Raw genomic sequence first — 27914 nt, 5'->3', positions numbered from 1 at the left:
AGTCAAATATTAGGCTACTAAATAAAACACTGCTATTTGAAGATTTAGTGCGATGAACAATATTTTAATTAAATGGTTTGGACTTAGAAAGAGAAAGAACAAAGGAGTAAACCATACTAAGGAGTCTTCATGCTAATTCAACTCAGGACATAAAGGATGGTTCAAAAAATAAACACGACCATTGAGTTAGTATTAAAAATATCACATTTGAACATTTCTGAGGATTGAATGAAAGTAACATTGGTTAGAGTACCTGGCAAACAGAAAACACCTAATAAACGTTTGTGGATTCTCAAACTGAAGGATTTTGCCAAATAAAAATGACAAATGCACCTATATGTAACTATTTTAACACAGACAAGTATAAATTATTTCACAGATCCTTTTAATCAACAGTATTTCATCTTTAAGATATCAGTTCTTTAACCATTAGCAAAAGATTGCTTTCCAAATACTTTAAGGCACTAAAACAGGTGAATACATATTTTCGACACAATGAAACGTAATAAAAAGTATTCTGAATGAGACAGGTATATAAGTAAGATCACTTTTACAACCTGGATAATGCATAGTAATTTAAACAATAAATTAGAATATTTAAAATTAGAAATGTACTTTTATATATCAGCCCTAACAATGATTTTCAAGAAACAGATAATGATGTTGAAACAACTACTTACGTAAAATTATATTATTCCACACCTAAGATGCTTCCTTATTTCCCAGTTTGCTTTCCCTTACCAAATGCATGTTTTCTGAACATGTTTTGAGTATTCTACACATTTAATTAACAACTTTACAATTTTAAACTTTCAGGTAAAAATCTTTATCAGATGATTTTCATTTAAAAAAAAAACCTCTGAGAATATCATTCACTTTAGGAAAAGTTTTCAGTTACAAATGAAGGTTATTGCTGGTAACAGGTCTTGCCCTATAGGAACTTCTCACTGGGGTGTATTATACATGTACACACAAGAAAACCTCCAATGTGTCTTCTGGTTAAATGATTATAAACTGGAAGATCTATGAAGGAGGCTTTTCTATAGGTATGAGACAAATATTTCCAATGAGAGTCCCCTTTATAGAAATACATAGAGAATCAAGACTATAATTATACAAATGAAAATTATAAAATGCTTCATGATAGGCCTGTATGAAACATTTTCTTAGAATCTAGAAAATACATTAATAATCATTTTATATCTGGAAAAGTTCATTGATCTTACCATCCCTTCATTATTTTAAAGAACACCATTATTTTTGTTTCACTAGGATTCTACCTTAGCTGTAAACAATACTGATGGTATTTATTTTCTATTATCTATCTGTTCATTTCTGAGAGTAAATGACAAAAGGAAAAGGTTTTCTTTTGTCCTCCCCCTTCCTAATAAAAAGACAGGACCCTACCATGTAGAAGGCTGGGAGCTAGAAAAGAAAGCATTCTTATAATGGATCTCAAACAGAAGACACATCTTATAAAACAGGTCACCTTGTAAGGTGTGTATTTCCCTTTTGTTATTCCTGAGCCTTTAATAAAAACATCATTTAAATATTCTAACCTTGTCTCAGCTGTACTTATAAAAGATAAAAGCAGAGGTCTGTGTCATGATTAGTTCGGAGTTAAAGGGGAACAGTCTAAGAACAAACTATGGGGACAAAGATAAAACTCAAAGGTCTAGCAGTCTCATTTCAGTGGAGAGCTTTCCACTGTCCATGGTGAAGCATGCAGGTGTTATTTCCTTAGGGTGGAAGGTTGGTGCAGGATTTCTGAACACTGGTTCTTCTGCTACACGCCTAAGAATCGCTTGAGATTAAAAATGCAGAGATCTGGGATTCATCCCAGATACAATGAATCAGAATGTGTGTGGTAGGTGACAGGAATAGGCATTTTAAAAAGCTTCCCAAGTGATTCTTACACGAAGATTTGAGAATCATTGTAAATCATTGCTTTATAAGAATGGCTCTTTCAGGGGGTCCACAGGTCAAAACTATTTTCATAATCATACTAAGACGTTATTCGTTGTGTTCATTTTCTCATGAATGCACAGCAGCATTTACTAGAGGCTACAAGATGTGTGATATCACAACAGCTTGAATGTAGAAGCTGATATGAGACTCCATCTGTCTCCTTTAAGTCAGAAAGGAAAGACGTTTGCAAAAAATGGAATTCAATGCCACTTTTCTCCCTAAATCTTTTCATGTGTTGGAAAATAGACATATTTTTTTTTCATAAAAGTGTTACTACTAACATGTTTATTATTTTAAAATTTATATAACTTTTAAATTTTAATATAATATATATGACCCACATAAAAACAAAAGGTCTCGAGACCGAACAGTTTGGGAACTGCTCTTTCCTGCAGTCATCCAGTGTCCTATGAACATTACTGCTGATAGGCATGGCTACTTAGTTCCTTGGCACGCTCAATATATATTTCAATTTAAATATGATGCAATAGATCATTTACAAAAAAAGCTCCCTAAACTTATGTTTGGGCAAGGGCATAGAATCTGACAGTGAAATGCTGAAGTCTAACCAGTTTTAAAGTCTGTAATAAATAATCCTTTAATGTATACACAGGTTGACTCTAGTGTATGGAACAGAAAACCATACTTTACATGATGCGTTTTAAAAATATTAATTAGCAATGTGGCTTACGCCACATGTTAGCTAAGAATGAATCCCTAATTTTTGAAAGAAAACAAAATAGGTGATGAACTGGGGTTCCTAGGAAGAAATTTTAAAAATTTACGGTTCTTGAAAATGTAGAAATGTGAGTAGACAAGACTAATATTGAAATCATACTAAGTTACAAAGTTGTATTCTTAAATAAAAATACATCTTAGATACTGTTGCCAAATTAATATCTGAATAGATCTTGCCATTAGAGAATGCAAACAGAACACTTTGAGGTCTAGACATAGCTGTGGTGAGCACAGTTCCTTCCAGTCTTTTGACTGTACCTCAGGTACAAAATAATTACATTGAAGCTTTTAACTTGCCACGTGTAATTTTTTTTTAAGGTAGTTCTTTAAAACTTCTGAGACAGCTAATATTTAAATGGATCACTGCTGTTTGGGAATGACGTTTAAATGAATGATGCTGTGAACGTACCTGCTAATTTATACCGTATCAAAATTTTAAATGAATACAGTTATTGAACATATTTTATGTTGAATAATTGGTATTTGAAAATAAGTGTATTTTTCTGAGTAGCCTTTTGGAAAAAGTGGATTACTCTCCTAACTTACACTTAGTTAAAAACCTTCTCATCCAGAGGGAGTTAAATAGTACTCGAACCAAAAGTCCAGAGAATCCGACTTTTCCTTTCCCCCATTTTGGTGTGCATGTCCACTTACAACCATTATTTCTCTGTACATTTTCCACTTAGTGTTTCCAAAATTAATGTTATGAAAGTTCTCTAAAAGGTTCAGTGGTTTTGTGGAGTCTCTGAATGACTACAGCATTCTGCAGATCCGCTTCCTCCAACGTGAGTGTTTCGTCTAGCGATCTGAGGAAAGGGAGAGCTGTTGCCAGGGAAAAGGGAGGACTTCTTTGAGATCCTTGGTATTTTTCGATGAAGTCTTTAATGTGGCTCACCCTGTAAAACAGCACAAACTATTAATATACTTTTATGAAAACTTGAATTGTCTCATTTGAAGTAGTAACTTGTGAAGCTATCTGGCTAAGTTAATATATAGAATAGTCAAATTATAATGATAGAACTGGTCATGTGGTGATCTTCTAAAGGCTGACCCTTAGTGATAGTAAGGAATTACTGTTAATTATCTTGGGTATGACTACGGTTACACTTTTAAAAGAATATTCTTCTTTTAGAGACACATACTGCAATATTTACATAGGAAACTCAATGACGTCTGGGACTTGCTTAAAAATAGTTCAGTGGGAACTAAGTGATGAATCATTATCTTCTCTTTGCTTTAGTATATGCCTCAAAGTTTCTGTAAAGACAGTTTATATATCTACGTATCTAGCTCTGAATGGATCAGAAACGGTCCAACTAGTAATCTTGTAGACAGTTTTCTCTTAAATGCCAGGTCATGCTGTGCTTCACGTCCAATTAGGAAAATTCTTAACTCGGTGCACGTAGAATCTAAGTTAGTATAGTGAACACACATAATATGATCATTACAATCTTGAAGGTAGTTCACCTAAGCAGAGGTATGTATATTTAGAGAGGGGGAGCACATGTGCAGTTCCTCAGAACTAAGATGCCACAGACTTTAAGACACATTATTTTATGTATTACTAAAAGAAAAAAAAAAATCTAGATTATGACAAGGTATTTTCTTTACACTTATTTATCAAATCACCCACAGGCTTCCGTGACACAAGCAGAATAAGATGGTTAAGCCACTCCGAATGCCCGAACACGAGTCAGACTTGGATCCTTGGAACCGCTCTCGATTTGGTCATTAGTGTACATGTTTTGCCACATCACACCCGCTCTCTGCATCATCAGGTGTGTCGGTGATGGAGAATTTATTTAGAAAAGTGCTTTGCTGTGTCTCTGGGATGTTTTCGTTCAGCTGACACTCGGTCTGCATGTTTGGAGGCAGGTGCTAAGGCAAAGACAATTGTGATGTGATTGCCATACGGCCAACAGTGAACTATAGGATGCAACCCCATTTCGGAGATACTAAAATAAAAAAAAGGCACAACTCCGAATGAGTGAAATATGGCACATCACAAAGACACAATTCTCCCACTCAGTGTGTTTACTAAAATTCACTAATTGCCACTCTATTAAACCTGTGCGGGTAACCCCATGAGTCTGGGACAAAATCCCATGTCTTTACTTGGGGACCAAAAATTGGATAACTAAAGGCTAAAACTTATGGTAAACAACATAAATATAAAAAGAAAATAGTAACAAATAGTAAAGATTAAAGGAACTGTATGCAGTAAAAATTAAAAATGTATACTGTGATATTTATGATCACATTGAGATAACAAAGAAATGCAAATCCTAAAAGCTGTAAGAGGATAAAAAAATAATAAATACCTGTTAAGCTCAAAGGAGGTAAGAAAGGAGGAATAAAGAATAAAAAGATATGGGGTAAAGAGAAAACAAAGAGCAAGATGGGAGCCCTAAAACCCAACTAGTTCAGGATACTATATATCACTTTAAAAGTGGACTAAACATTCCAATTTAAAAACAAAGCCTGATTAATCATCACTTAATATATACTATTGGCCAAAGTTTTTAAATGCTTCATTAATTCAGGGGAAAAAAAATCTTGGTGACTATTTGTTATTGAAAATGTCAGAAGTATTTTTCTAGACGAAGAAATTGAGATTAAAATATTTTACTTCCTGGGATGGCTCCATAGTGTAGTGGTTAGCACGTCTGCTTTACACGTAAAAGGCCCTGGGTTCACAGCCCAGGTGGAGCCATGGACCATGACCCGGGTGTGCCAGGCCCTGGGTGAATGCCATAAGTGTACGGGAGGCGACACCCCGTCTTTAGAGATCCAGTTCTTAAGGGGAAATGGCAACATCCATAGGTCAGGGGTGGAAGTGGGGTGCATTAAAGACGGGAAAAATAAAATGTATATATTTTATTTCCCTAAAAAGAAACAAACTAGGACAGGAATAATAAATCCCCTCCTCCATCTTCCACACGTTTAGTTTGCCTTCCTTTCATTTAAAGGAATTTAGATCACAGAGCATTCCAGGGCACCATTTAAACATATGCTTCTTCTATCATTATGATAACCAGTTCTCTAATTCTAGCTGTGTAGGGTGGTTTTGACATTTAAAAGTAATATAAGCGAAGCGCCTTGAAGAGCGCCAAACACACAGAAAGCACTCAGTAGATGGTAGTTAAAAACAAAACACGGAACAGGAACCAAAAAAAAAAAAAACAATGTTGGCCTAGCCTACATGTAAAAACCATACTCAAATAACTATTTACAAGAAATACCTTTAAATATACTGACACAGATAAATATGTAGATAAGCTGAAATTAAAAAGGAAGAGGAAGTCATACTAAGCAAGCACTAATCCTAAGGAAGGTGGTGTGACTATATTAACATCAGGCAAAGTAATTTTCAACACAAAATTAACAGGGATTAAAAGGGGCATGTGTGTGTGTGTGCGCGCGCGCGCTATAACGGTCAATTCATCAGAAAAAGCCAACAATTTTATCTTTGTATGAACCTAATAATATAGTTTTAATATATTTAAAGTAAATGTTGACAGGAAGAAAAAAGAGAAATCCACACTCATAGCTGGAGATTTTAGCACAATTCTTTAGGTACCTGATATAATAAGGATTTTTTTTTTTTTAATATGAGGTTACCTTTATTTATGACTATTTCTTTACAACCATTCAAACAGGGGTAACTCCCACATCTACCTTCAATGCCTGAATCCCCCTCTAGAAACTTAAGATTCATATATCTAACTCTACAGGAGACATCTCCTCAAAGAAACCGTTAACTCCTCAAGTCGACATCTTCTCCCCCATCCCCTGAATCGCCTCTCCTTTTCCTGCTAACACTGACCTTTTGTCTGAAACTGTGGCTGCTGTGTTCCTTTAAGTACTTATGTCTGGGCTTCAGCATCCAAGTGCCTAAAACGAAGCCTATAGTTGTGCATCCAGCTAGAAAGATGGATAACAGGGACACAGAATGGGGTCTGGGTCACAGAAGGTTCTGTCACCACAGTCAGGACAGCAGTTGGCACTGAACCAGACCATGCTGGGTCGCCCCAACTCCTGTAGCATCTGCCTCAGCTTGGCGCGCAGCTGGGCTAGGAAGCCCAGGTGGAGGTTGCTGTGGACTTCCTCGTAGCTCTCCAGGGGGTTACTTTATTTATTATAAAGTAACAATAATTAAGACAATGCGGAGTTAGCAAAAGGAAAGATAGACCAATCAGAGTGCAGAGTCCAGAACAGCTCTTCTAATTTACAAAAAGATACCATAGCAATTTGATCACGAAAGGATAGTCTTTTCCACAAAAACAGCACAATAAACAGGACTTGGCCATGTAACTTGCTCTGGCCAATGGAATATTAGTACAGAGATACAAGTAAATGCTTTCTTAGTGGGACCAGCCCTCTCATGCCTCTGTCTTTGCTATGAGAACAACATGGGCAGGTAGTTCATGATTCAAGACGATTGAGAGATGCAAGGTGCAGACTTAAACTCACAGACCTGCAGTCTAAATCAGAGCTCCCCTAGATGACCTGCAGACATATGAATGAGCTCAGCTGATATCAGCAAAGCCACACCAGCTGATACATGAGAAATAAATACTTGTTATTCTATGTTATGAGATTTTTGTGACTGTTTACTGAGCAATGCTGATTGATACATTCATACAAACAAATACAAGCCTCCACTATTACCCATACAAATAGAAAGGGTAATTATTTTCATATAAGGTATTATAGTACAGTAATGAAAATGAACGAGTTACAGCTACTCATATCAACGTGAAGTCTCCAAAAACATACTGAGCAAATAAAATAAAGAAAAGTTGTAGTAGAATGCATAAAATATAATTTCATTCATAGGAAATTAAAAATATAAAACAAAACTGCCTTTTCCTTTCCTTACTGGACAATTCCGTCCCAAAGTCACATTAGTAGGGCAGAACATGAGAGGCACCCAGGCCAGAAATAAGAGGGAATTGTGGTGGCCTCGTACAGGGAAATAGAGTTCACTCACACAGGAAAGCTGCCCACCTGTACCGTGTCAGAACCTGACCAACACAGGGAGGGCGTCCATGCAGGGGAGGTGAGGCGGGGTGGTGAGAGCATGAGCATGGTTAGTTAGCAGTGTGTCCCCGTAGGGGAGCTGTCCAGTGTAGAGTACCAGACGCCAAGTGGGGTGAGAAACAGATCCACACTGAAGGGAAGGAGGAGGGCTGGCACAGAGCAGGCTGTCTCGAGCAGCATCGAAAGAGCATTCGCACAGAGGAGCGGCCAACTGTGGTGTATTAGACCCAGAGGGGGTGACGACAGTGTCCGAGCCCAAGAGGGCGAAGAAGCCATGGGCATGGGGTACTGAAGTGGCCTGGGCTGATTTGTGAGATCCATGTGTCAGGAAGAGAAGGGAATGTGTATGAGAAATCAACGCGGAGAATTACAGCCCTAGCAGGGTGAAGGCGGCTTCCACGCGGGGGAGGAGGGAGCAGTGGAAAAAGGAGACTGGTTCCATATGAGAGAATTCATCAATAAATAAATATACTGAGAATAATCAGAGCTAGGCTTCTCTGTGGGAGGAGTGAGTTACAGGTATGGGAAGAGGAAAACTAGAATAAACCCCGTGGTGGTGGTGGATTGAAATTGGAGGTACCTATGTGAACTCATGGTTTTTGAGAGGCGAAGATATAGAAATACAGATGTAAACATGTGTGCAGGTGTAGATGCATATATACATGTGCGTATACACCGGTAGCTCTGTCCTCTCAGAGTCCCGGCATCCAAATAAGCAGAAAGGATACCTTGTACCCAGATCCTGGCTTCTCAATCCACTGTCCAGTAAAAAGAACTGGGGCTTCTTAGAAAAAGTAAAGAATGAACTTGAAAAAAAATTTTGTGCTAGAAAACAAAGAAATGCTCAAAGAATAATGGAAACGTGTTCACGGTTTAAAGGAGGTCCCACTGACTATATCTGGGACAATATGGGCATTAAAATAAATAATGTTGTTGGGAGATTATAACCCAGTGGATAAAACAGGAAACCACAAGTAAATACAGGTACAAATATATGAAGAAACTTGATGTCTTAGAAAGATTATGATAATTATGCAAGTTCAAACTTCTTTCCCACAAAATATATACTAATTACAAAGAGAAAAAAAAATAACTTCATGGTAAAGGAACTTGGCAGATACCATTTAATCAAGTGAACAAATTAAACACAACGGGACAAAATGTAAATGATGCCACCCAACAGGACGCAATGAGATGTACAATGCATCATTTCTGTGACAGTCCTGCCAAAATTAGTGACCTAAATATAATCACAAGAACTTATCAAATTAAAAAAATCTGGCCTACAATTTTAAAAGCTTTCAAGGTTATGAAAATCAAGAAAAAAACTAAAGAAATATTATTTCAAACTGGGACATGACAATGTAGTGTGTGATTCTGAATGGTCTTTGGGTATTAAGGATGATATCAGATTAAACGGCACACCTTGAATAGGGTCCGAAGAGTTGGTAGAAGTGTATCAAAGTTAAATTCCCATCTAACGATGGCTGAACTGTAGTTATGTGGGATAATGTCCTTGTTTGTAGGAAACGCACATTAAAGTATTTCAAGTGATAGGTCATCACATGGGCAACTTACTCTTCAGTGGTTAGAAAAAAAAGTTCTTTACACTGTTCTTGAAATTTTTCTGTATGTTTATAATCGTTTTAAAATGTAAACTAATTATTTGAAAATGAACAGAACTCACTGTTTTTTAGGGATATGTATGTATTCGGTAAAACTCTGAATAAAAGCAGAAAATGATTAATATAAATTTAGAAAAGAGTTTATGCCTTGCACAAAAGGAAACGTATGTTGGTGTATGTTTTGGGCTAGAAGGTACATATATGTCTATTATATTATTTTAACTATGTCTATATATGTATTCTGTATAACTTGCTCTCCGTGAATTTTAAAATACTTTTAAATAAAGGAAATCTATATACAGTATGTTCCTATTTTTAATTAAAATAAAAAATTTTAAGAAGAGATAAAAGACTGGAAAAATCCATTGAACTGATAATAGCAATTATCTCTGGGTGATGAAAATTAAACCGACTTTAATTTCTTTCAGTACTTTTCTGTATTTTCATACTTTTTCTATGATTAACAGATAAAATATGCACATGCTAATAATCAATTTTAAAACATATTAAATATAATTATGTCAAAATTATGTATCCAGTTAAACAGGAAAATTATTCAAGTGATAAGAACGATAATTCATAAAACAGATTGGAAATCCTTCATTAATGTCCAAGAATTTCTAGTCATGATATATTACGTTTAGAGAACACTTTATTAAGATCCTTGGTTAGTTCTTAAAATGACTCTTGACTGAGCCGAAAAGAAGATACGAAATCTAAACTTAGGAAGAAACCAGGCAAACAATGAAATTAAAGACTCACCTATGAGAAACGTTAAATTTCTGTACAATCCTTTTCCCATTGGCTAACCAGATCTGGATGTTAGTGATGGGTTCTAGCTTGTTTAGTGGGACAGCAGACAAATTATTTTTCTTTGGAACTTCATTACTCTTTGCTTTAAAAACAATTTTTGGTGTGGCACTAAAAAAATAAAAAAAATCCAGAAACAGAGTCAAATGCATGTTTTTTCATTAAGCAGAACTTTATCATTAAACAATTATCATAAAATATTTTACATTAATATAGCTGTTAGGAAGATTTTAGTGAGTTACAACTGTTTCCTCAATGATGATATACAGATATTAATATTAGTTATGTCCATATTTCTGATGAAATTATGCATATTCAAGTCATCTGTAAGCTAGCAGAATATTGTGTAAATATATTGTTAGTAGTATTATTTGAATAATAATACAGACTTTACCTTTACCTACTCCCAGAGTAAAATTTCTAAAAGAAATTCTAAATTCTCTATAGAGTTTAGTCCTTGGGTTATCAAGAAAAAGAAAGGAAACAAAGCATTTCCTGATCATTTAGAAAGTCACACTGGGATATTTTTATATGTATGAATGGATATGTATATATTTTACCAGTCTTGATAATCAATTTTGGGAATTTATAAAAATAAAAGTGATTCCGTATCTAACCTCCTTACATATTCTGTCATAAGGCATAGTTAGATATAATGAAGATTGCAAAATTTGAAAATAATTAAAGACTTTGCTACTGTTACCAACGTTATCAGGCATTTTTTCATTTTTATTGCCTCAAAATTCAAATATTGACCACCAAACACAATGATGAAAGCTAGCATGGGTACACTGTACCATTACTGACAGGGCTCAAGTGGTGGATATAAGGAAGAAAAAATGATTTGTCCATCCAATTTTGCTTAATGTACTCAATAAGCCAGGCCCTTTCGATTTGATATGATAAAAAAAAGCCCCCATGATTTTTTTAGTGTAGTGCCAGCATATGTTAATTTACACTAAAGTAAATATGCTTTAGGAGTCCTCTTAAAAGTTAATATGAAAAACCTCACTTCCAGCGTAAGAAATGATAAGCTCTGTGTATGTCGTCTACACAGTAATACAGTGATGTTGGAATATTAGTCAAGCCTCTGCTTCTGGAAAGCACGGAGAATGAGCCTACTTACCTTCCCAGTCTATGACCCTGTCCTGAGAAGGGCTGGAACACGGGCTTTGTTGACATACAGACTTCATTTTTCTTATCTTCAACTTTAACATCCACCTCCTCTTTATCAAAAGTTCCCTCCAATTCCAAAGGTAATTCCCTTCAAAGGTAAAGAAACAAAGTGATAACGTTCCCGGAATATTTTTTTCTTTCTTTGAAAAACATACTCTATATGCAAAAAGAACTGAAAAATATCTAGAAATAAGGAGTATAACATTTTTACAATAAAAAAGTGAATGCATTTAAAATAATATAAATAGTATGAATGTCAAAAACCAAGAACAATACAGAGTCATTTTTAAAATGATAAATTAATGAACAGCTTGGGTTATTCAGCAGTACCTATAATAGCGCTAGAGTCATTGGATATTTGATGACGATACACTGTTAAATTTAAACAATTTGATCATTTTTATAGGTATCTGAATAGGACTAACAATATACTAGAAAAATCAAGCTCTCATTTCAATTTTTAAATGAAAATATAGATTTACTCTGGACATGACAAGTAAAATGTGAAACATGTTAGAATTTTTAAAAAGGTTTTCACATTTTATCCTCCTGATAGAGAGGATAAAGTGAAATAGGACTTGGATTCAGTCTGGGGCTTTGTCCAGTATACCACAAATGCCTCTCTTTTCTTTCACTCACAAACATAGTCTAATCCCAAGAACAGTACCTGGTGCACAGAACTTGGCAGATGTCGACTGAATCTTATGATCTAGTAGAGGTGGGGTCTTTTCTAATGAGCACTTGAAAATTTACAATGTTACAGAATATACTTGATACATAAGCAATGAACTTACATGGGGAAATTTTTAACGAATTACTAATTTTAACAAATTTTCAGAAAAATAATTGATTTTTTTCTGATAATGGAAATAATGCAAATTTGTTAGTATATACTTGTGATTTGTATTCTTTCCTGTATGTCATGCATCAAATTTTTAAATTTAAGAATACATGCTTATTTTTAAAAAATAAGGCATAAAAATATAAACATATCAACTTAGAAAGGGATGGTCCTTATAATACCACTTTTTAATAAAAAAAACTTTGATGTTGTATCTCCTAAATTTTCTCTATACATATAGTAAAACTCCATTTAATTCTTTATTTTTTTTTGCCCCAGATGGTATTAATCTATACACACTACTCTGCATTCTGCAAACGGCTTTTTAAAAAGCAATATACTGCAGAAATATTTTCATGTTAGTATACAGATCTATGTCATTCATTTTTACCAAATGCCCACTATTATTGTGTTATAACGTAGATCAAATGGTACAAACATATCCTTTCCATCTTTTCTTACTGCTTTGTAAGAATTGTGTATATATTCAATTTATATGACATATATGTAACAAGTATTCCCAGTTTGGCATTTGTCTTTTGACTGTATATAGTGTCTCTTGGTATATACAGTTTTTAATATTTACATAATAAAATTTATCCATCTTATATTGCTTCTGGGATTCGTGCCAACTACAGCTATATGAGACAATATGAATGACTATCCCAAAGAAGTAAGCTGAGTAGACACAAAAAATAAACACATTCCATTTACATAATGTTCAAAAAACAGATAAAATGAAATTACAGTGTTTAGGGATCCCTGCTATACAGATAAAATTATTTAAAAAAAAAAGGAAAAAATAAATTACTATTAAAGGATAGCATTACTTTTGTGAAATTCCTACTAATGTGTTTAATTTTAATCTTATCATGAAGAAAAAATCAGATAAATCTGAATTGAGGGGCATTTCTACATAATTCAGGTCCATAACATTCAATGTTAAGGTCATAAAAAGAAATCACAGTCTACTGCCATGCTACCCTGAACAAGCTGGATCCTGGAAGCTAAGCAGGGTTGGGCCTGATTAGTACTTGGATAGGAGATCACCTAGGATGACCAGGTGTTGTGGGTGTAAAAAAAATAAAAGTAAAAAAAAATAAGGGATCCTAAGTGGACAAGGTCCTTGTAATCTGTGAGGTCAACCAAGGGCTGCTTCACCTAAAAAAAAAAAAAAAAAAAAAAAAAAAAAAAAAAAAAAAATAGAAATCAAAGAAAACTGAGGAACTGCTCCATTGTGAAGGAGACTAAAGAGATATGACATGTAAATGAACTGTGTGATCCTGAATTGCATGCTTTGCTATAAAGGATAACATTAAGACAAAGAATGAAACAAATAGAGTCTGAGGATCAAATGGTAGTAATATATCAATAGATGGTTGTATGTGGTTATGTAGGAAAATGTTCTTGCTTATAGAGGCATCACTTTAGTGACTTAATACAAAATGGTTTTAGGAAAAAAGTTCTTTGTACTACATTTGCAACTTCTGTATAAGTTTGAAAAGGGTCCAAAATTAATTATATTATATATTATAGAGCATTTGAAATCTGTGTAAACATATATATATACACAAATATATATATATATATGTGTGTGTTTATATACACTGAAAATTGGCTACTATTAACCCTTCTGAAATACAGCCTGCCAAAAAAAGTGCTTTGCTCCATAAACTGATGCCATGCCTAAAAACGTGCACTGAAGAAATAGTGCCATGGGATAGAAATTTAATATCATATCTCTTTTTTGGAAAGCAGAAGCATGAATATGAGCATCAATAGCTGAAAGAATGTACATGCCTTTTATTCAATAATTTTCTTTCAGCAATTTATCCTGAAAGAGTAATCAGAGATACTGGTCAAAATTTAAACACAATTATAAGAAAACATAGGAGTAAATCTTCAAGACTTTAGATTTAAGTTTTGGTTTCTTAGATATAATGCCAGAAGCAAAAGTAATGAAAGAAAAAAAAACAGACCCTATCAAAATTTAAAACTTTTGTGTTTCAAAGGACATCATCAAGAAAATGAAAAGACAACACAAAGAATGGGAGAAAATATTTTAAAATCATATATCTGATACGGGTCTTGAATCGAGAATATATAAAAAACTCTCCCAACTCAACAACAAAGCAAATAACCCAATTCTAAAAGTAGGCGAAGAAAAAAAAACAGACAATGGATTTAAACAGATATTTCTTGAAAGAAGATGTACACATGGCCAATAAGTACAAGAAAAGATACTCAACACCACTGGTCATTAAGAAAAGCAAATCAAAAACACAATGAGATAGCACTTCATATCCACTAGGATAGCTATAATTAAAAACAAAAATGATACTAACAAGTTTTGGCGAGAATATGAAAAAATTGGAACTCTCATACATTGTTGGTGGAAATGTAAACTGGTGCAGTCACTTTGGAATACAGTTTGGCAGTTCTTTATAAAGTTAAACTAAAGTTAACAACAATTTCACTCCTAGACCTGAGAGAATTGAAAACATATGTCTACACGAAAACTTATACATGAATGTTCATAGCAGCATTATTCATAATACCTAAACCATGGAAATGACTCAAGTGTCTATTTACTAATAAATGGATAAACTAAATGTGATATACCCACACAACGCAACACTACTTGGCAATAAATAGGCAAATCCATACAGACAGAAAGTAGATTAGTGTTTGTGTAGGACTGTGGAGGGGACAATAATGAATGACAATTAGAATGGAGTTTCTTTTTGGAGTGATAAAAATGTTCTGGAATTAATAGTGCTGATGAATGTACACTGTGATATACTAAAAAAATGGAATTGCATACTTTAAAAGGATGAATTTTATGGTAGGCTAATTATATCTCAATAAAGCTGTTATTAAAAAATATATAGTCACAGATAATTTTTACAGTGGCAAAATTAAAAAATAACTTGCCGACAACTTAGTGTATAAATAAAAATTATGTGTCATCATTGTAAAAAAACATTATGCATATATATTCATATACTTTAAGAGAAATTCAAAATCATTTTTCAAAAAAAAATATGCATATCATATGAGTCCATACGCAGAAAATGCCAGAATTCAACAAAAATGTTAATAGCAGTTACTTCTGGGTGATGAAATTATAGGTAATTTTCATGTTCTTAATAATTAAAAAATTTCCTAGATCAAACATATATAACACTTAGAATCATAAATACATAATAAACATTACAGGCAATAGAAATCACAATTCGAAGACTATTAAGATATTTAAACATTAAAACATAAATATTAAATAACAATTAGGATGTGGAATGGATACTTGGCAAAGCAAATTAGTTAAGTCTGATTTTGATTGATCACACTTCAAATTCCTACACTTTTTTCAAAATTATAACTGTGGCTCTCTTGAGAAAAACCATCCTATGAAACTGTGAATTTACAAAAGAAAATGTATCTGTGAATGTGTAGGGATGCGTAAACATTAAAAAGGATTCTTCCAAAGGCAACATTTCTAAAATAACCTTCTATTTACAAAGATTGCATACCCTTTTTTGATGGAGTTCAGAAACTGCTGACTTGCGCCATCAGAATAACTTCTGAAATCATCATTGACTGTGAATCCATTTTTCCATAATTTTATACTTATATCTACCTGCAAAGTGGTCACAAACAAAATGGATAGTGTTAGTAAAAAGTAGGGTACTTCTGTATGTGGTAGAAATGCTTTATGTGTACCTCACATTTTGTCAAACAGAATATGAGTAAGATGTGTATTGAAGGGTTGGGATTTAATAGAAGTTATAAGTTTTACTGGGTCGAGAATGTTCTTAAGTGAAGCTAGCGTTTATCTTCTCTGAGCAGGTAATGAATACAGTAATGACCGGCACAGTTTGGTGCCACTGCCTTGATTCCTTCTCAGGTGCCAGCAGCTCTACGACCCACCACTGCTTCTGCAGTACTGGTGCAAAGTCAAACATGGTGACAACGTAAATAATATCTTGCTATCATTGTGAAAAAGTTTTGACCTCACGCGGACTTTCTAAAGGGTCCACATTTGGAGAAAGACTGGCAGAGACAAAAGTTATGGACATTCACCTGTTTCTTCTGGTCAGTGGGAGACAAGCATCTGGCACCAACCTTCTGAGCTTCCTCAAAAAGGCTGTCGACAAAATATTCACACGTTGTTTGCTGATTATCACTAAGTGGTTGGTTGTCAGATCCTGTTTCACAGACCCTACACAACAACAACAACAATAAAAAAGAAAAATAAGCACTACTAACCACTAATTCTCTAAAAATTGACATAAATTGTTCTAGTTAAGGGATCCTGAGCTGAGACGCTACCTCCATGTCCACAGTTCAGACCCTCTTCTAAGTTAAGATCATAGAGATGTGACCTTGGGGAGTCCGTTAATCCTTTTGGTCCAGAGCAGTGTTTTCTCAAGTTCAGTCTATTGACATTTGGGGAGGATAATTCTTCGTTGTGAGGGCTGCCCCATGAGTTGTAGGATGTTTAGCACCATCGTGGCCTTTACCCATTAGATGTTAGTAGCATGCCTACTCCTCCATCCCCCAAAGCGTTATAACCACCAAAACCACCTCTAGTCATTTTGTCTTCTGGGTGGGGTAAAATCTCACTAGGTTGAAAAACACTGATCCAGAGTAAAAAGAGGTTTTTTTTTTTTCCGTTGAAAAGGGCTCAAAATGGCTTTAAAAGGGGTTATGATGTACTTTTTGGTAATAGAAAGCACTCTTAAAACTAAAGGTGATAATCCATCAGGAACACTCCTAATCATGGTTTTGCTACTTTGCACACTTCAGAATGAGATTTCCCACTGAGCACTTTCATATGTAGTGGTTTAATACTCTGCCGTTTTTTCCCCCTATTTTTTAAATTGAGGTATAACTGACATACAGCATTAAAATAGTTTCGGGTATTTAACGTAATAATCTGTTATTTGTATATATTGTGAAATGGTCACCACAATAAATCTATTTATCATCTATCACCATACGTTACAAATTCTTTTTATTATGAAAATTGCCAACTTTCAAACATGCGGTACAGTCTTAGCTATTACAGTGACCATGCTATATATTGCATCCCCATGATTTATTTATTTTATACCTAGGAGTTTGTACCTTTTGACTCCCTTGACCCATTTGGCTTACTACCATCTACTGGTTTTTCTTCTGTATTTATATCAAATAGGAAATATTACCTAAGATTTGTTTGATAGAAAAGATGGTTGCTGGTTGATCTTTTTTTGAAGTCATATAGAAAATTCATAAATGTACTGAGATATAACTTTTCAGCTTCTATAAATAATAATCAACACTTTATAACTCTTATACTCTGCCAGGAACTATAAAGGATACTCTCATCTACATTTTATAGACAAGAAAAATGAATCAGAGTGGTTAAGTTACATGTCTGATACAAAGCTAATAAGAGGCAGAGACAGAATTTAAGCCTTGTTAATCTGTCTTCCAATCTATGCCCCTAACCATGATAAGCTATAAAGCCTATCTTAATAGCTAACCTTTTTTGAGCATTTATTAATACATCCTTACATGTGTTAACTCATTCAATCCTCACAATGATCCAAAAGGCACATATTGCTTTTATCACCATTTATTAGATATAGAAAAGGCTTAAGCAATTTGCTCAAGATCAAGGAGCTGTCGAGAGGTAGAGCTGGAAACTGAAGCTAGGCTATCAAAGTGTGCACTCCTCGTCACTGTGCTAGACCATCTCTCAAAATAGCCATCATTACGTGGTTATTAAATTGCTGACACTTGGGGGTGATTTCCCCCTTCTTTAACAGTACAACTGTGTAGCAGTAGAGGATACTGACTGAAGTTCAGGCTTTGGTGTTTGTTTAGGTACCTTTGCTGAGTCACACTGACTTAGGTCAAGAGACTTAGCCCCTATGTGATTTGGCTCCCTTATCTGTGAAGTGCAGAAAGAACCACCTGTCTCACATGGTTGTTATGAAGATAAAATGCAAATACAGATGCAGGTCTATACCTGGTATACAGTGTGGACCAGTACACACATGGGCATACAGTAAGTAATTGAATATTATATAATACCATTAAAACCACTTATGTGTTCCAATTTTTAATTGTTTCTTCTGTTCAGAAAGCAGTTTATACTTAATTACTAGTTACTAAGTACAAAGGCAATAATGCTGAGCATCCAGAATAGCTGAAGTTTTATTCCTTTATCTTATCTATTTGGTAGGTAAATTCTACTAAGCTTCATTGTGTTAATTCAAGTCATTCGAACATTTATTCAGTACCTACTATATGCTAGGTAGTAGGGAGATATAAAGATGAGTAAGAAATAGTCCGGGTTTTTAAGAAGTTCAGAGTACAGTATGTGGAGATGCACAATAGCTCTATGACCACAAATTTGATAATTCAGATGAAATGGACCAATTCCTTAAAAGGCACAATTTACTAAAACTCATGTAAGGAGGAATAGATAATATGGATAGGTCTACATGTATTAGAGAAATTAAATCAATATAATGGAATACATATATTACTGTTAAATTGTACACCTGAAACTTACTGGATTTTGTTAACCAATGTTATCATTATAAAACTTAAAAGAAAAGAAAATGAATCAACAAATTGTAAGTATGAAAAAAATACTGGTCTATCTCGTCAAATGAACTATGAATGAAAGAAATTTATCTCTACTATTTAAAACAAAGAACATAAGACAAAATAAATTACTTCACCTCAGATAAGTGAGAATAAAGTATTCTACATTGATAAGAACCATAGATTTTGCATCTACCATTTACTGAGTGCCTGCTATGTGCTAATACTATGCTATATGCTTTATATTGGCTATTTAATTTTCCCCCAAATCTTTCAAGTACTGAGGTAGTCCCCCGGTTGATAGATAGGATACTGAAGCTCAAAGAATCTAAGTTGCTCAAAGGCCAGAGAGGTAGCGTAAGACAGAGATGGGATTCAAACCTAGGTTTACCTGATGCCAAAAGGCTAACGAAGTGGTTACTTGAATTCTCACTTATATGAAGTTAATAGTCACTTGAATTTCTTGCTTACATGACAGAAGTAATAATGTGAACAGAGAAAATTTTAACAATTTTTTAAATTAATAACAAAGATTTAGTAACTTTACTAAAATTCATTCAATGCAGCTATGATAAATTACTTTTACATGTATTACCATTAGGTATTTAACTGAGATAATCATAAATAAAACATATTATACCAGTCAGTGAAATGCAATAAAAATAGAGGATACTAACAAGGCATCAATAACAAAGAAAATTCATAGTTGGAATTAACTTACCATTCTTCTTTAATACTTTCAAGATTATCGACTTCTTTCATTCTCTTGTGCCTTACTGTAAAAGAAAAAAGAAACAAAAGCTAAAGTTCTTAATTTAGTATTTTAAATAAATTCATTCCTATGTATGTATTAATATTCTTTAACATAAGTTATTATGTAGCCCCAAAGTAACACTAAAAGTGTCTTAAGAACAAGAGACCAAACCTAAAGCTGTCTCTAGGAGATACAATAAAATTACTATGTTTTAAAGTTACTTGAAATAATTCCTGTATGGTTTTGCCACCTACTTGATAGTTAATTCAGTTAATTTGTTTCTTAACTGTGTAAAATATTTATATGGTTCCAAAGTTGACTTAAAAAACAAGACATATTCAGAGAAATCCAGCTTCCATCCTTGCTCCTTCTCCCAACTTATAAGTAACCTTATTTTTTTCATTTTTTCTAATATAAACAAATATATATATATTCACATCCACTTCTTTCTTAAATAATAGTACAGTATGCATATTTTTGCCCATCTTGCTTTCTCCACTTAAATATATGTCCTAGTGATCACTCCCCAGCCATAAAAATTATTTTTTACTGCTGCTGCCCACTGTGTGGATTTACTGCAGTTTATTCAATAAGTGGGGGTAGGCTTTTGCTATTACAATGAATGTTGTAAATGGCACTCTCTGTATTTTTGATAAAGCATCAATGGGATATAATTTTAGATGTGAGATTTCTGGACACATATGACAACAAAAAAAACAAAACTGGACAGTCATCAAAGTGGTAAAAACAGATTCTGTTCAGGAACTATTGCAATTAGTGTGGAACTGGGCTTAATTCTGAACATGAGCAAAGAGCAGGGTGGGGGTCAGTGGATGAAAAATTACTAAAGTGATGAACATGAGAAGTAGATTCATCATGTTAAGATAAATTTGTGAAAACAAAACAAAACGAAACAAAAAAACAACTAAAAGACCTTCATAAGACATTCGGTTGACTCAAGACTTGAAGGCAATGTGGGCACAGTCATTTTAGTCATACCTGGATGTGCTATGTGAAAGACAGGAAATAGTTATGAACTGCCTAGTGCACAATTGAAGTTATCACTTGTCAAAATTCAGGTCAGGAAGAATTAAGCCTATTTAATCTAATCTGGAATATCTGGTTTTTAACTAGGGAAAATACACCCAAACTGATTATGGAGAAAAAGAAAAAAGAAATTAATGACTTTTGAATGTTTTAAAATTAGATAAGCTTTAAAAAAAAATATTAGGGTTCAGTGCTTTAATAAACCTATATAAGTTAGTTTTAATTCATGACTAGGCTTTTTAAAAGTCACCCCTAGACTTTTTAAAAGTCACCCCAAACCCAGATTACAACTTCTTTTTATATGTGCTTAAAACCACATAGCCAAGAAAATATTATTAGGTCATGACAAATCTGCTTATGAAATCAAGGTCCCAGAGACTACAGATTTTAAATGAAAGGAAAACACTTTACCCAAAAGAATACAGGATCAAGCTAGATTTCCACAAAGCATTAAAAATATAACAATTCTCAGACTATATCAAATAAGAATATGTTTCTTAAATTCTCTCTGGAGAGTAGGTTTACAAAAAGCAAACACAGTACCATTGTTTAAAAATGTTAAGATTTAAGCATATTGAAATAGAAGGCAGACCTGCTCAGTACCAGCAGCTGAAGAGCCACCAACAAGCCACCAGACCCATCCCAGAGCGATGAGACCCAAAAAGTGGCACTACAAGTAGTCTACAGGTCCCGCTTAAAAATCTCCAAAGGATGCAGAAGTGACTTTGAATCTGGGTAACTGAGGATTCAGTGACAGCCTTTGACCGGATAAAATCAGTCTGAATGATCTTGGGTCCTGACTTCCATTTCTGTCTCCTTGCTGCTGATGGAGATGCGCTCACGACTGGAGCCAATTTGCCTGGACCACTAACTCTCTTAACTTCTCTGTTTTGCTAGGAATTAAAGTAGAATAGTGGAGTCTGCTCTGGAAAATATCCTATTATTGAAAATTGTTTTAAATACCTCTATTGTTTTCATTATGAATTAAATATAAACTGATAGCGAAAATCGTGAGCAATTCTGAAAGACAAGGGGAAACTGAAAGGAAGAAAAATGAAAGAAATGCAAAGGGGCAGAGGTGTCAGTATCAAACATAAAGTGAGGGACAGACAGCAACTTCGACAGCATTCCCAATAACTTCAGACTCCACCTTTAAGCTAGACAGTACAGTAGGAACCACTAAAGCCACACCATCCAAGAGGATGGCATCCAACAATCTAGGCAAATTCGATGTCGCTTTTGTCTCAAGTGGGTATTTTCTATTTCTAAAGTCTTCTTAATCCTTCCTGTACGGCTTCTCAAAATTATTCTTTAGACTTAAAAATGAAAACAGACCATTACTTTATTCAAAGAATCTTTGTCAATATTTATTAAATGTGTGACACCGGTTTAGGCATTAGATTTACCCGGTAACAAATCAGGTTAAGTGGGAAGATTTTTTATAACATCAACATTTTATAACAATCTTAAATGAATTACATCATCAAACAACCATATGCTTTAAAAATGTAGCCATTAAAAATGATTGTAAAATATAAGATACAACACTGTCAATGTTTTTTTCCCTCTAATATTCTTTTGAGTATGAAAGTGCTTATTACATTTATTAGATAAATATAATATACTATCTCTTGACCAAGGATGAACCTGAAGTCCAAAGGGAAAAATAATAGTGTATATTTTTACTGCATGGGAAAAAATGAGCTACAGCTATTAAAAAGATGTGAGAAGTTAAAGGGGATTAATATAAGAGAGCTAAGACCCTTATCCATCCTAATAGCAATACAAAAGGCAATGTGCAAAATTAATAGCTCAAAATATACATATTGCTTAAAAATATGGCTGTAGCTAACTGAAAAAGCAGCTACAAGTTGAAAGTAGAGTAAGGGATTTGGGAGGATTTTTTAGTTTTAAGCCTTCTAACACTATTTGCCTTTTAAATTATGTGGATAGGGTATTTTGATTTAAAAAATTTAAAAACCAGAAAACGAATGAAAAATATATTCATAAAACCAACATTTCATGTTCACTAATGTTTTCTCCTAAGACTTTGTCCTTTGAATCTCATATTTCTAAAACTAATGGCTTCCCTTTAAAAATTGCTTGCTTTTAAAACATACATAAAAGATTAGAGAAAAATATAAATTCATCCCATCCATTCAGATTTCAGAAAAGATTACATTTTGATTTATTTACTTCTTTATTTAAGAAATAAAGCAGTATAGATACAATTGAACACTTTAATATTTTAACCTGTTTCCCATTAAGAAAAAAATAATGCAGCCCACTGCCAGTGTTAATTTAATTTTACATAAACACACTTTTTGAGGCTTAAGCAAATCTGATTGGTTTTCAATGTGAAAATAAAATATAAAAACTGTTGTTGGAGATATTTCTAAACAGAACTCATCTCTAATCCTACTATAACAGAAATGTATACATAAACCGGATTCATCAAATGAATCTTCATCTAACAACTGCTTGAAAACGATGTTAACATCATGTGTAGGACTTTTACGTTTTCTAGATTTGACATTTTCAGCAATCGAGAATTACTATATCTTGTAAATGGAAGTACCACACTACTAAAAACAGAATGCTATAAATAGAATGACGTCATTTGTTTCCAAAGACTTGATATACTAGAGCTGTGTGAAAATAATAATAAAAGCAAACTATTTTGTGGCAAACTTTGGGGGTAAGATTAAGACTAATCCACCAGTCATCTTAGGGTAAACTCTGCAGCGCAGCCACAAGCTCTGCGGGCGAGTATTCTTGGGGCAAACGGGAAATGGGTTAAAATAGTTTAAAAATATTTATTAAATGGTATGTCTTAAATATGCACATCTTATTGCATATTAATTATACCTAAAGTTTGAAATGTATATTCAGCACCTACTGTATACCGGGCATGATTCTAGGTGTTTGGGTTACATACTGAACAAAATAGACAAAGATCCTAGCCTTTGTGGACATTACATTTTGGTGGTGCTGTTTGCTTTTTCACTTAACAGTTTTCCAACATTATTTTCAACTGCTCAAAAATATTCCCTTAGTTTAGATATGATCCTTATTGTATCATAAACATAACACATTCACTCTACTTCTTGGCTCACACTGTCAGCATCCTTCTAGGCATTCAAATCCTAATTATCCTTTCAAGTCCCAACTCAAGATCCACTTCTACAATAAAGGTGAACTACTAAACCCTTCCTTATTAATATTTCTCTTCTAAGGCTTTTAAATTTTTAGCATTTAAATCATATTGTCTGATTTTGTTTCCTATTGCTTCTTTTGTGTGTTTTAGCTCTCTCTACTTGATCCAGGATCCTTGAGGACTGATATCATGACTTATGCATTTCCTGTTTCCTCCACACATAGCAGGTGCAGAGTAAAAAGCAGCCACCCTTAAAATATTTCGCTATGTTTCCCATTAATGAGTTACTGTTCTCTAGCAAATATTTTTCATCATTTCATAGTTACAAGCTACTGATAAAGTTTTACTTGTTTTAAGATAGCAGAAGAGAATGAAAGACAGACCTAGGATTCTGGGATACTGGCTATATGATTTTCGAGCCTCGTACATTTTATTTAAGTTTTTTAAGTCCGAGTGGCCTAACCTGTAACCTGGAGATAATTATCCTCCTCAGAAGGTTGTTTTGAGGACTAAAGCAGATGTTGAGAATACAATAATGTCTTGCTTCTTTCTCTTTTCCCACGCTTCTTTCATAACTTCTGTTACAAAGATTTGTAAGAAACACCTCCAGATTTAGTCTGAAAAGTTAATTTTGACATGGCTATGAAATTTTACTTTTGATTTCACTAATTAAAGCTTTAAAAACATTTATATACTTCCTGAACCTCCCACCACTGGTTTAGAATCTATGATAGAAGGATCAACAGGGCAGGCTCGATCTCTATTACCAGCGAGTTTAAGGACTAACAGGGAAAAAATATACTGAATTACTAATTGCAAATATGGCCTAGAATTAGGATGTAAAAATTGATTCTAGCATGGATATAAAGTCACCATTATTTTAGGTATTTCCTATCATAAATTACTAATATGTAAATGAACCATGAAAAGTTTATTTATATCAACTGAGTGAGCTTCCACAATTATCACAGTCATGTGACATGAATGAACGTGTCATGTTCTGTACAGCAGAGAATAAAAAAAGCCATCTGACAAATATCTGTTACCAGCATGAAGTGAGCCCCAGAATGGACAGATGAACAATTTCTTCATTTCGCTTCAGTTTAGTTCCAATTACTATCACTACCATCTTATATTTGTATTGTATTTCACAGTTTACCAAACACTTTCCCAAATATTACCCTACTTACTCTCAACAACTGCAGCGATAAAATCAGTCAGAAGACAGTGTAAATTGAGCTTCTGGAACATATCCACTAAAAGGAAAATTTAGTCAAAATAGATTTAGACTGGAAGCATTTGGGATCTTGCTCCCCGGCAATTGTCCAGTTTTGGCTCAAATTAACTCATAAAAATAATAATAATAAAAAGATTTAGACTACTAAGAAATGTAGTCTTTTTAATGTATACTTCAGAATTTGAGTAGAAAAATGTGCATATTACCCATTTTCCTTGTTTTTAAAGATAGAGATTTGTATCAAGGTATTCTACTACTGTGTATGCTAACTTTATGTAGAAGTTTCTTCCGAAGGGTAAAGCCCTTCCTGGAATTAAACATAAGGGAAAAGAAACCAATGGATTACATTTCCATGTGCAGTTCCTTTTGCTTAGATCCTCCATGGAATAAAATGAGGCCCCCAAGTACCAACTATAGTAGCATCAAACCCTTTAAAAAGACAGTTTGTCTGTATATTTTATGGATTGTAGCTTACTATTAATAAAAATGAAAATTTTGGAAAATTTCAGCATAACTGCAATAATCACTGTAATGAAGAGAATACATTTGTGTCTTCTAGAAAAAAAAAACAAAAAAACAACTGTTAATGAGTGAGTTATATGCCTCCAAGGACCAAAGTGGTAGTGACAAATAATTTAGATGAGAAATCCTAGGGGAAAGGTGAAACTTCCGCAGGCTGTCAAGATCACTGAAGCAGCCATCCTTAGATACTAAGGCATTCTCATTCCAGGGTTCCATACTGAAATGATATCTACCTTGCAAAACCCATCTCAAATACAGTCTCCTTTAGAAAATCTCCACAATTCCTCCAAAAGATATGAATATAGACTTACTAACAGCGAGGAAGGTCAGTTTATGTAGCCTGAGCATTTGCCCTATTTTCACAGCCAAACTATCATCTCTAGGTGGTTACCTCATAACCATTTGTGTCCCCATCTAATCTGGTTTCTACATAGAAGTCAAGGTGATCTTTTTAATTAAGGTACAAATTTGATTGTGGGACTTCCCTGATTAAAACCCTGCAAAGACCTCCTATTGCTCTTTGAAGTAAGGTCCAAATCCTTTGGATAGTTTTACAGGGGCGTTCACTGTACTGTTCTCTCACGACATTAGAGTGCTTTGAAAATTTCTCTATAAAAGTATTTTTTTTTTTAAAAAAAGAAAAAGAACAAAAATTGGTCGCAAACTCTTAACATTGTTTAAAAGGGCCCCACATCATCTATCTGGCCCTAACCACAGCCCCCTTTTGCTTTCTACACTCAATGCAGCTACTTTGACCTCTCAGTTCCCCAAATCTTCCCCAGCTTCTGTGGCACCTACTTCCTTTGCCTGACCTTTCTTCTCTCCTTCCGGAGTCACCTCCACCTATTCCTACTTACTACACTATCCTAGCTTAAAGATGACTTTGCAGGAAAACCTTAACTTGTTTCCCCAGCTGGGATATGTGTTCCTCCTTCCCCAACCCCTTAAATGTTCTCACAACACCCTGCATTCTTCCTTTTTAGCTTCTATGTAGGTTTACTGGCATTTACTCATGTGATGATTTGTTTAATATGTTTCCCCAAATGATGAGGTAAAGTCCTTAAAAGCAAAATTCATAATGGTCACCATCATATCGTTAGCATTCAACACATGGCAGGTTACTAAAACATTTTTGAATGATAAATTATTAATTAACATTAAATATTAAGTAACTAAGTGGATGCACGTATTTATCACAGGGCAGTGCTAGGAATCAGCGCTCAATAAGTAGTCGTTTCTGTTAATACAGTATCCTGCCTTGTATCATTATTTGTGTGCTTAATCACTTCCTTCGGCCTGCACACAATTCTCACTCATTCTAGGATTCCACCAGTGCCTAGCGCTAACTTTAGTGTTTTTACATAGGTGCTCAGTATTCACTGAATTGCCTTTTAAATACTTTCGGCATATTTTGATAGAAGACATAACTTTTTAAAGAGTTCTTCCCAGGAAAACTATATTTTAAAAACGTAAGAGCACTCCAAAAACGCACTTGAGTTGTGACTATGAAATAAGGAAGCTGCTTTTCCCGTCACTTGCATGCCATACTTTCCAAACATCAGTACAGACTGTCAGTTTCCTATCTTTATTTTCAATGATCTCAAATTACGCACAAAGGTTACCCAACACCGAACACCACAGAAACGTCCATTATTGCTGCGAGTAAGTAAAAACTGCGAGTGAAAAGAACGGACACATAGAAAAACAGGAATTAAATATGAAAACAGCGAACATCGAACATGCAAAATAAAAAGTGAGTTGTGGGAGACGGGTAATGACGTTAACCAAGGAATGTCTCCCCCAAAACAGACATGCCTTCTGTTTCTCTAAGTGCTTCTGCAGTGATCGCCTTGGGAAATCGGGGCATTTTGACAGGACATAACTCCAAGTTTCTGAGCGACTTCGGAACGAGAAAACCAACCGATGTGCTTTCTCGAAGTTCGCAGTCGGGAAGCCAGCAGCCGGCAGGCCGCGCGCACCGCGGCTCGCCTGGGCTGGGCAGGAGCCTCGCCCCGCCGCGCCCGACGGCGCCGCGTGGGAGCGGGAGACAGGGGCTCGGAAGCCCTCCGGGCGTCGGGTGCACGAGACAAAGACGAGCGCGGCGGCCCGGCCCGGCCCGAGCCGACGACCCCACCGGCCCGCGCGGGAGACGCGCGCCGCAGCCCGGCGGCGAGCGGACCGCCCCGCCCCCACCCCCACCCGCACCCCCGAGCGCCGCGCGGCCCCAGGCGACTCACCTCCGGGCGCGGCCGGCGGAGGGGGCCTCGTCCTCGATTTGCTCAGGGGTCGCGGGCGCAGCCGCCGCCGGGCTGGAGCGCCTCCGATCCGCGGCGCCGCCGCCCCCCAGGCCCTGCCGGGCTCGCGGCCGCGCTGCCGGGACCCGCCCGCCTCCC

General features: G+C 35.0%; 1 protein-coding gene across 2 annotated transcripts; it reads right to left on the bottom strand.

Moving 5' to 3' along the window:
• Nucleotides 1-43: 43 nt before the first annotated feature.
• Nucleotides 44-27914, bottom strand: UBXN2A (UBX domain protein 2A). 2 transcript variants are annotated; one of them, XM_036224561.1, is made up of 8 exons: nt 27898-27914; nt 27759-27860; nt 19526-19580; nt 16285-16423; nt 15735-15841; nt 11311-11448; nt 10137-10295; nt 44-3602 (listed from the first exon to the last, which is right to left on the bottom strand). In XM_036224561.1, exons 3-8 carry the CDS (start codon nt 19564-19566, stop codon nt 3410-3412), a joined length of 777 nt encoding a protein of 258 aa, XP_036080454.1. In that variant the 5' UTR covers nt 19567-19580; nt 27759-27860; nt 27898-27914; the 3' UTR covers nt 44-3409. The 2 variants fall into 2 exon arrangements, with proteins under 2 accessions (XP_036080454.1, XP_015977258.2); XM_016121772.2 differs by having other exon boundaries at nt 27759-27901.

This window comes from Rousettus aegyptiacus, unplaced genomic scaffold, assembly GCF_014176215.1.
Source record: "Rousettus aegyptiacus isolate mRouAeg1 unplaced genomic scaffold, mRouAeg1.p scaffold_m13_p_7, whole genome shotgun sequence".
NCBI lineage: Eukaryota > Metazoa > Chordata > Mammalia > Chiroptera > Pteropodidae > Rousettus > Rousettus aegyptiacus.
This window is presented reverse-complemented; position numbering and strand designations above follow the sequence as displayed.

Excerpts from the sequence above, each read along its gene's own strand:
- UBXN2A (XM_036224561.1), bottom strand. The coding sequence starts at position 19,566 with ATGAAAGAAGTCGATAATCTTGAAAGTATTAAAGAAGAATG. Across the intron at positions 16,424-19,525 it reads GAAAGTATTAAAGAAGAATG|GGTCTGTGAAACAGGATCTG; the intron begins GTAAGTTAATTC and ends GTTGTTGTGTAG. Across the intron at positions 15,842-16,284 it reads CCACTGACCAGAAGAAACAG|GTAGATATAAGTATAAAATT; the intron begins GTGAATGTCCAT and ends ACCACTTTGCAG.